Here is a 10,084-nt window from a genome sequence, read left to right as displayed (position 1 = left end):
TCTTCTTGTTTGCAGGTCTTGTTTGCAGCTGGAAGCTCAAAACACTATTTATTTTCTGTATGGGTTCCTAATCTGGAAATGGATCTAATTTGCTTTACCAAATTACAAGTGAATTAAGATGAACATATTGTGCTATGTCCGGATACATAGTGGTGCTTTCATGAAAGAGGAAAAACCACATTTGTCACTGCTGTGATTTTCTTCTTTCCTCAGTATCATTAACTCCATGTCCCCAAAAAATATAAAACATCTCTATAAATGACAGTGTTTTTCTTGGGGCAGAAGCTGAGGAGCCAGAGCTGCATCTGTTTCACATCTTTCATCCTTTCAGTCCCTTAAGAATATCCCTACCAATACCTGCAGTACTCTTCCCTTACAGTCCCTCCCCTTGCTCTTAGACATATTTTTGATTACCTGCAATATTGCATTTGATAGCATTGCTAAATAGTTCTGAAAATTTTCCTTTTGGCAACTGCTTCTTCACTTTTGAATGGAATTTTTTTCCCTACGTGTAAATCAGCTTTAGGGCCTCTTATGTCTAAGGAGAGCAAATACTCCACATTTCCAAATGAAACAAGTATTTTGCATTTCCTTTTCTTGACCCATCGGGAAGATTTTTGTGCAAAATGAAGAAACAATGTTAAAGTGATAAAATAGCACTGGTTGTGGTTCTTTCTCTGGTTAGAACAGTTGGTGTTATGGAAAACATTCAGCACTATCCAGACTTTGTGGAGGGCAAATACTTTATAGGTATCACTACATTTGAATGACAGTTTTACTGACTGACAAATACTACATCAGCTGAGGTTTTTGTTATAATTTCTTAGTTTACTGCTTCAAACCTGAAGCATATCTGAAGTATATTTCTTTGCTAAGAAAGTTTGCAGTCTGCATGTGAGATGGACTCCCTATACTGCATTTATAGGTACAGACATCAACTTTATTTTCCTGCCACCAAACCACATTTATTCTGAGATGTGGTAAACACTGCTCCTTTTCAGAAAATCTGTTTAAAGCAACTGATTTGCAAGATTATTTTGTAGCTGAGAACAATTAAGATCTCTAACAGCTTAACCAGCTGTGCTAATTAGCACTCACAAAGCCTGTCTTTGGGGAAATACAGCACACTGTCTTATTCTAGTTCTTCCATAGTAAGAACTGAGAGAATAATTTAAATAATCATTGTTCTTCTGAGCAGCTCCTTGGGATGGGGAGCCTGGGGCAGAGTCGAGGCTGGGCGTGACCTGCCACAGCGGTGATTTCTGCCCGCCCAGCTCCCAGGGTGTGTCATTCTGGTAAACATAGGTGATAAATTTAACTCGTCATCACGATGTAAGCAAATCTGTTGTCACGGTGGAAGTGCATGCTACTCCCTTCTTACAGGAAGGGCTATTTTTACTTTAATAAGTCCTAGAAGCAGCCTCCTGGCTCCTGCCCAGGCTGGTGGGGCAGTGGTGGTCCGGGGCAGGATGCTGGGGAGGCTGCTGGGGCACAGCCCTGCGCTGTGGCAGCGGGTGGCCCGGCCGGTCTTGTGCCCTGCCAGAGCTGCTGGCAGCAAAGCAAAGAACGCCCAGGACATGGCTTTGCCGACGGCTGATCCAGGTGGGTAGAAAGCCTTTGGTCACTGTTTTGTGCTGCAGCACGGAGGGAAAGGGTATTTGCTGGAAAGGGTGAGAAAATGAGCCTCATTCTCAGCCATGGCTGAGTTATTGCAGTGCTTTGCCTCCTGGGGCTACAAATGGTACTGAGGTAGGGAGCACACCCAGAGCTCTGACCAGCACAGTGCACAGGGGTAAAGGTTTTTTTATTAAACAGCTGTTCCCCTGTGGCAGCAAATACCAACTGATGCTTCATGTCAGGGAATATGTCAATTAAAACAAATGTTCCTCCTCTTACCCAGCTGCCAGGTCTCCAGAGGAGGATCAGGGTGTGTCCCTGAGTGTGCAGGGCTGGAGCAAGTGGAGGACTTCCTCCCTTCTGCTTCCTGATCTGCTCCTTGCCCGGTTACAGCCACAGCTCTGTGTGCTTGTGCCAGGCAGTGCCCTGGATTATGAGGCAGGGAGCAGGCATGGGCTGCTCCCAGATGAACAAGCCTCCTGGTATGGACACAGTTTCTCTTAACCTGCACCACCACTTTCTTGGCTATGCCTTTGCAGACCCCTCACCCTAGGAAAGTTGGGCTGCGTGGGCCTGCCAGTGCTCCTGTGGGGTGGCTGGGGGTCTCCAGCATGGGGCTTTGCCCTTGTCTACCTTGGGAAGGATCATGTGCTTTTAGCAAGTGTACTGCTTGCTGCAGATTTGATTCTGGAACTTGCTGATGTAGCTGTCCTGGTCTCACTGCATTTTGTGAGAGAAATAGGAGAAGCAGGAGACTAAATTTAATTTTCTTGGGCCAAGATTTACAATTGGGATTTTTTAGCCACTTACAAGTCCTGGCATACATGAGCAGGTCTAGGGCCAAGGCACTTACTATAATTTCACCATCTCAACACAGGTAGGAAGAAATGCTCTCCATGCCCTGTTCTGTAGCAGCAGTGATTTCCCTTCAGCTGAGTACCAGCAATCCAGCAACAGGCAGGAAGTGAGGATGCTGAGACTAGAGACATCTTCATATCCATCTCTTCCTGGCCATCCTGGTCACAAATGTACATTTCCCAACCCAAGTCCCACATTTGCAAGCACAGGGCATTGTAGTGTGGCTTCTTGGGTGCACCTACCTGGATGAAAGTACTGAGCAGCCTCAGCTGCCTTGCAAAGACCACTTGTGCAGGTGTGCACTGCAAAAGCCAGGGTTTGAGTTAGCCATTGCTTACCGTGTTTTTCAGGGTCTGTCTGCCACTGTCCTTGCTGTTGCCTGTTATTGGGCTTGCTTCCATCAAGAGGAGCCAGAGTCCTTTTCTCACTGTGCTCTGGGTGACAGCATGCAAATGGCATCACCGTGGTAGCCTGATGGGGTGTAATGTATCATCATTAGAGTGCAGTAATGAGGTACCCAGCTTGCATGAGAACAACTGCCAGTCTCCCACCAGGCTGCATTTTAGCAGACATCATCTCTCCATCAGTGGTTTCAGGAGGAGCTGTTGAGGAGTTAGCTACTTGTGCTGCTGGCAGTTTGCTTAACTCACTAGTTGGGCTATTTAAAAGCAAGATGCTCACAGGGTGAGATGCTGTGGGCTCAGGGACTTCAGCCCTACATCATTTGCCCTCTTAATCAGGAAGTTTAGAAGAGATTTTTAGTTTAAAACCTACCAAAATTAAAGGGAAGAAAGTCAAATTAAATAAGCTGCAAATGTAACAAAGCACCTCACACCAGCTGCTGAGTCTTTTTGACGTTAAAAAGCACATTTAGCTTCCACAGAATAGAAAAGAGTAATTTTAAACTTCCAATCCTTTTCCATGACGTTAAAAAGCACATTTAGCTTCCACAGAATAATTTTAAACTTCCAATCCTTTTCCCTCTGTACCAACAGTTCTTTTCCCTTTTTGAAGCTTAGCTCATTGCTTTTTACAAAATCTCTTACAGCTAAAGAAGCTTTCAGGAATGAGAGAAGGCCTACAAATTTTGATAAAAAGGTGCTAGTATGGTCAGGACGCTTCAAAAAGGAGGAGGACATTCCCAGGCACATCTCGTAAGTGGACCTGTCAGAATGATTCTTTTGGCTGTGAACACACAGGTTGAGACCCCAGCCTGCATTACCCATGGTTTTGTGGGGGTTAGTACCTCCCCCATGCTGGTGTCCAAAAATGGTTGTAAGTAATTGCAACTCTTGTAACTTTTTGTCATTCCCTGTGAGGTAAACTGGATTTGCTTATTTTAGTTATCACAAATTTCAGACTAAGCTGAAGTATCTTTTGCAAGACAAATGGCTTTGAAACTCAGAAGCCACCATGATAAGATATCATTCAGTCTGGGTTTTTACATGTTTTTCTAGGTTTTATTAATTAGTGATTAATAATGCTGCATCAATTTTATTTAGAAGCTGTGGTTACATACAGCTTTTGTGACAGACTTGTGCAATGAGTTCCTCCTCTATGGGCTGTGGTATCACCTCCTTGCTGAGCTATTTTGTTAAAGGATTGTCACTCAGCTTTGGAGTCCTAAAGCTTCTGACTTGTGACATGCTGGGTTCACCTCCAGCTGTCCTTCCCCTTGCAGGTGTGAGTAAATCCATGGCTGGATATAATTTCAGGGATGGCTCATTGCCATGCTGCAGTTTCTTGCAAACATGAATTGTTGGTTATACGCCAGGAGTTACTCATGGAAGGTGGTGGAGATCACTGGTGGAGAGCCCCCAGTGATGGATGGGGCTGTTCAGTTGCTTGGGAAGAAAACTCCTGGATGGTGCAGTTGGGTGCTCTGACCCAGTCAGCCTCCCACTGCAGGCAGATGCTCGTGGGGCTGGTGCCAACTGCCTGGCAGGGGCTGTGCTGTGGTGGTTCCCTGAGGGTGGCATGGCCCCAGTGTCTCCTGCTCCTGCACAGCACCCCATGGCCTGCCCTGCAGCACCCAAAGGTCAGTCCTTCATTATTATAATGGAAAGCCTTTCCTGTCCCTGTCATTTTACAGGCATTCACTCTCTCACACAATAAAGGAATACAGGAGAGCAGGAGTTTTTAATCCTGTCATTACTGATGACTTTTGACCTAAATCTTTCTCCCACTGGCTAATTTTTACAGTTCTCCTTTAAGCAGCTGCAGAAAAAGAAGGCTGAACCCCATTGTACATTGGCAGGAAGTAGCTGCAAGACTTGAGCATTCACTACCCATCTCTCCATGATCCCATTTCACACAGATGCTGCAGAATGGAAAGTCTGCTCTGTCCTCCACAGGTCTGAGGTCCTCAACACTGCAAGGAACATTGCCAGGATAAAGGTTTGCTACATCATGATTGCACTGACCGTGCTGGGCTGTGTCACCATGATCATCATGGGCAAAGAAGTGAGTATTGTTTCTGGGGGAATTGGTTCACTTAATGTGTGGTCTTTGGAAATAAGCACCTGGGTGACAGATTTGAGAATATGTACACATGAGCAATGTATGCACAAGATCTGTATCACCCCTGCTCCAGAGGAGACACTGGCATTGGAAAGCACAACCTGCTGATTAATGTGTTGCTCCTGACCCACACTGCCATAAACCTGTGCAGTGCAATGCTCTGCATGATGGTGTCTCAACCAGAGGCTGGGCCAAAGGTAATGGAATAGTTCAGTGTCAATTGAACTTGGTTCTGCCTGACATCTGTCAGCCATGAGGTTCCTGTGGTCCTGCCTGCCTGGCCTAGATGCCACCATGGTCACCAAGAGCTGTGACTCTTCTCCCTATCCCACCCCACTGCTGGGTCTCCAGTTTGACTTGCAAGTCCCAGTGCACCTGTAATCAATTTACAGTGTAGTTCTCCTGCTAATCAGAGCTGCAAATGCTGGAAATGTGGTGTAACAAGGAAACTGATTAACTTATATCACTGCAAAATATCAAAAAGGACAGTGAGGTGTCAAAGGAAGTGCTGCAGATGTGGGGAAATTTAGTGGTGGCAACTGTGTGCATGCAATGATTTCCACCAAATCGTTTCCAGGCTGCGAAGAAGGATCAGACGCTGCTGAGGGTGAATGCAGAAAAGAAGGCCAAATGGAGGGCTGAAGTGGAGAAAGGTCAGGAGGCAGCTGTCGGGAAGTCACAATGATTTGGAACAGATTTATTTTAACATAAGGAGATAAGTGATTTGCACATGTGGCATGTGGACCCTGTCTTCCTTTAACTCTTAAGAGCTTTTTCACTGAAACTCTCAGAGCAAAGACTCCACTGCTTAAAAACTACTCCATGCAAACTGGGAACCCCCTCTGGAAACTAATTGCCTTTGTGGCTTCTGGTCTTTGGCACCAGGCCCAGCTCAAATACAAAGATCTCTTTTGAACTTCAAAGTGTGGAAAAAACAAATGCAGGACTCCCCAGCTCAGGATCAGCTTTTCATGGTGCTGCTGGTGCTCAGGTCGTCTCCAGTCCAATCATTGCTTCCAATGATTGTCATGAAAGTTGTCTAGCACTTGCTTAGCTGTGATTTTAGTCCAGAGTAATTGTTAATACATGGTTTGCTAAAACTGAATTCTTTTTAATCATCATAGTTCATTAACTCATAATAAAACAGCTGTCCAATTACATCTAAAACAAATGCATCTCTTCACAGCTTCATTTAGAGTGTCACCAAACTCTCTGGGATGATGCTTAACAGATGGGAGAAGTCCTAATGAGATATTGAAAATTACATTTTCACAAAGTGACTTAACTTCAAGGCAGCCCCAGTTCATGCCTGTGGGTGCTGATGCTCTGATTCCCCAAGTGTCACGTGCGATCCCTCAAGACCTGTAATGCTAGCTGGTGGAGCTGGATGTGCTACATGGAGTCCCAAGGGACACAGCGTGACAAAACCCAGCCAGTCTTACCCCAGCTGTACAGGAGGTGCTGTAGCCATGCTCAGCCCTGGGGCAATGTCCTGAGCATCACACTGGGGCCTGCCTTTCCAAAGTTTATTGCTTGGAGCAGTCACACTTGCGCTCCAGGGCAGTTTGGAAGCTCCTGCTCAGGTCTCTGTGGTTTATTGTGTCAAAAATCAGTTCATTTATTTCTGAAGTGTCACTGCACAAACAAGGTACTGGCAAAATTGGGCTGAGGCATTGCCAGGTGGGCAGCAGTTGCTGGGCTCTGGGATTCCATCTTCTGTGACTTTTGGGCAGTTTTTTCCCTCTGGTGATTCTTAGGAGCACTTCTCTCCATGCTGCTCACCTGTTTAGGGTGAGGGGGATGTTACTTCTGTCACATCTCCAGGCTTGCAGTCCTGAAGTCCTTGTTTCTGACTCGGAGCCCCATGCAGTACAGTTCACCAAAACTGATGTCTGGTCCCTGTAGTATTCCTCACAAAGCACATCCCAGGGAAGTGAAATAATGGTCTAGGACAAGTAGAGAGTGAACAAGTCTCTGCTGAGAAGGCACTTTTGCTTCACAGGTAATATGGACTCTTTCATTTTATATGACCTGGTTTTCTTAGTTAGTGCAATAAACTGCAAGAATTACCTCAAAGTTAGTGTTCATTTGGGGATAAACCAAAAGAGCTTGCTCAGTCTCTTAGATTTTTTAAAAAAATTCTTAAATGCCTTTCATGTGCCCCTTTTCAGAAGGTGTATGTAACAATTAAAGGAACGATTTTGATGCTTGTAAACAAATCCACATCCATGTTCTGAGCTTCCCTGACTTAAGCAGGAAAGGAGATGACCATAGCAATATCTAAAGAGCAAGAAAATTAATTGTGACTTGTTCCAGTCTCTGGTCTGCACTCCCCTCTGCTAGGAAAAAAACCTGCTGCAATTGTGAGCTATTATCAGATCCTTTTAAACAGCCATGGTCTCTGCCTACAGTGCATAAAGCTGCCACATTACACATAGTCATTAAGAAAAAATCAATTCTTTCTCCCTGAGCCACTGGTAAAGCATCTGAGTGACCAAATGACCCAGGTGCTTTTGGGCTCTTATAAAGAGCTATGGCTATTATGTAGGGAAAGATCCTTTACCAGTGCCTACAGGATTATTCATTTTAATAGCATATCAATAGTCATTTAAATATTATAAAAAATCAGTTGGACTGACCTCTGGCTTGCACTTGGTTGGTGGTGGGTGGCTGCTGGTATAGCATAGCCTCAGCTGGAGTCTCCCCTGTATGAACTGGACATGCCTCTCCAACACTGGGGCTTTTCACTGCTTGTTAAGATCTGTTTCCATCTGTGTCTGCAAAGTCCTTTGACTCTCCTCTTGAAAAGCCTCTAATTAACTCAGAGTCCTGTGTGTATAATTGGCTGATCCTCAGCACCTTATAGTTGTGAGTTTATTTCTCCTCCCATCTGAATTGCTTCAGTGTCACACCTGATCCTCCAGGCATTTAAAAAGGGATGGGAGGTGTTATTGGCTAGGAGCTTTTTAATAAAGTGCCTTGTGTTTTGCCAGCCCAGCCCTGAGGAGAGGGGCTGGCTCCTTTCTCAGGCAGGGGATAGAGCTGAGAATGTGCTGGTTTGCTGTGGTGCTCAGAGAGACCAAGGGTGAGTCCTTTCCACTCTCACCTCCTTGTTTACTGCTCTGTGCTGGGGGGAAATTATTCTTCTTCCCTTGCAGGATTTTTTTCTGTTTTAATGAATTCTTTTATGGCAATGGTTAACAATGTACTGGTGCCACAGAGGTTTGCATTACAGTAACAATTATTGTAGAAGCTCTTCTGCAGCAGCTGGGGTTGATCTAATTCTGCTTCCATTAAAACCAGTGCTGCAGTTCCTCCTGGCTGTGGATTAAGGTTATCATCCATGGCTTTTTGAAGTTTCAGTGATTTCCAGAGACTTAGCTTCCCCAGGGAGTCACGCTGCTGCAGGGCAGAGCTGGGTGCACTGAGCTGTCTCCCTCCAATGTGGTGACATCAAGCTTTTATGGGAGGCTCTGCATCACGAGCCTCCCAGTATACCAGAGGAAAAAAGTCTCAGCTCAGTCAGGAGATCTCAGTCCCTTCATTTTACCTCTTGTTTTGACCTTCTCAGGGTCAAAAACAAATCAAGTGTCTAGTGACACTGGTATGTTCCTGCACTTGAGAAGGATTTTTTCCATTTTTTCTTGTGATTCAGAAAGACCTAATTTTAAAGACTACCCTGTTCTTCCAGTGTTTAGTCTCCCACCAAGCGGAGAAACTGCTGCTTATTTTAAGTCTAAATGCACACAGCTTCAGCTTCCAGGCATTGAACATTGTCTTCAACATGGAAACTTTCAACCCAGCTCTTCCCTGTGTGTTACCAGTCACCCCTCAGCTGTTGTTTGCAGTTGTATGGCTGCTATGCTTAAAACACCTGGAGTTTGTAACCATTCCCTGGTGGGCATTGGCTTACTGGCCAGTTAAATGATTGACACTATAGTGAATTTATTCCTGAATCAAGTGATTTACTACATTAGTAGTCCCCTCATAAACAATCCAAATGGATTGCTTTTGTTGGTTTTAGCATAGAATCAATCTAGAACTCTGCAGAAAGAAGGGATGTAAAAGCTTCCCAGATTTTACTGACTGCCCTGGAAAATGAAAAAGCACAATGGCTATGCATCAGAAAGTGGTTCTCTCCTGTCTGTGGCCGAGGCATCAGCATGTATATGAGCAGCATGGCCAGATATGCCTGCAAATCTGCTTTTATTTCTGGGACTGCCAAGGATCAGATCAAAACAGCTTCAAGGCTTAAGGTCTCCTCTGGGTGAGGTGCAGTGATGGTTTGGATCTGTAAAGGGACCTGCTCCTTCTTACCACAAAGATCTTTCCAGCTTGGAGCAGCCTCCTGATTTCTCCCTTGCTCAGCATCATTGCAGCAAGTTAAGTGGTGGCTGCTGCTGCCACTGGCACTGGGATCCTCATGACCACCATGATTTCAGAGCTGGCTTAAACACCACTGTCCTGCTTGGATTTGGCATGGAGTCATTCTAGCCTAGCAGGAAAGCAAGGCCAATGTTCAATAATTGGAATTAATTAATGAATCATTCATTAATCCATTGAGATAACATTAAAGCAATTTTCCATGGTTAAGTAGCTTGATGGTTGTTAGTGCTGTGTGATGTATTGCAAAACCTCTGTGACAGTCATATAATGAGTAAGTAACTCCTGAAGGGCACTGAAAGGACCTGAGCATTTAATTTCTCTGCTCTGTAAAGGATCCAGACACAACTTCCAGCACTGCATTAGTCACGCTGGTTCCACACCTTCTCTGTTCATGCAAGACCTCTTCTTGGAAACCTGAACCTCATTCCTGACTCTTTCTCTGTAGCAGTGTTCCTCAGTGAAGGACCCAAATCTTGAGGTCCTTGGGCAGGGACTGATGTTTGCTGGGTGTGTGACCTCTTCCTCACCATAGGGAGGAGGTCAGTCTGGAGCAGGGTTTCATTGGGAAGAGTTGGGCTCATTCATGGCTTGTTTATGTTCTGGAAACAGAGTTTCCAATAACTCTGCTCATGCTGCAGAACATGAGCAGAGTTTCACCAGCATGAGTTTCACTGCATGGTGAAACTGCACTAGAATACGGAGG

General features: G+C 45.1%; 1 protein-coding gene across 1 annotated transcript; it reads left to right on the top strand.

Moving 5' to 3' along the window:
• Positions 1 to 1,452: 1,452 nt before the first annotated feature.
• Positions 1,453 to 5,710, top strand: LOC120506269 (protein FAM162A-like). Its single transcript, XM_039717659.1, has 4 exons — positions 1,453 to 1,602; positions 3,524 to 3,629; positions 4,830 to 4,938; positions 5,573 to 5,710. The coding sequence occupies exons 1-4, from the start codon at positions 1,470 to 1,472 to the stop codon at positions 5,678 to 5,680; spliced, it is 456 nt and encodes a 151-aa protein (XP_039573593.1). The 5' UTR covers positions 1,453 to 1,469; the 3' UTR covers positions 5,681 to 5,710.
• Positions 5,711 to 10,084: the final 4,374 nt, after the last annotated feature.

This window comes from Passer montanus, unplaced genomic scaffold (genome assembly GCF_014805655.1).
Source record: "Passer montanus isolate IOZ18808 unplaced genomic scaffold, ASM1480565v1 scaffold38, whole genome shotgun sequence".
Classification (NCBI taxonomy): domain Eukaryota; kingdom Metazoa; phylum Chordata; class Aves; order Passeriformes; family Passeridae; genus Passer; species Passer montanus.
This window is presented reverse-complemented; position numbering and strand designations above follow the sequence as displayed.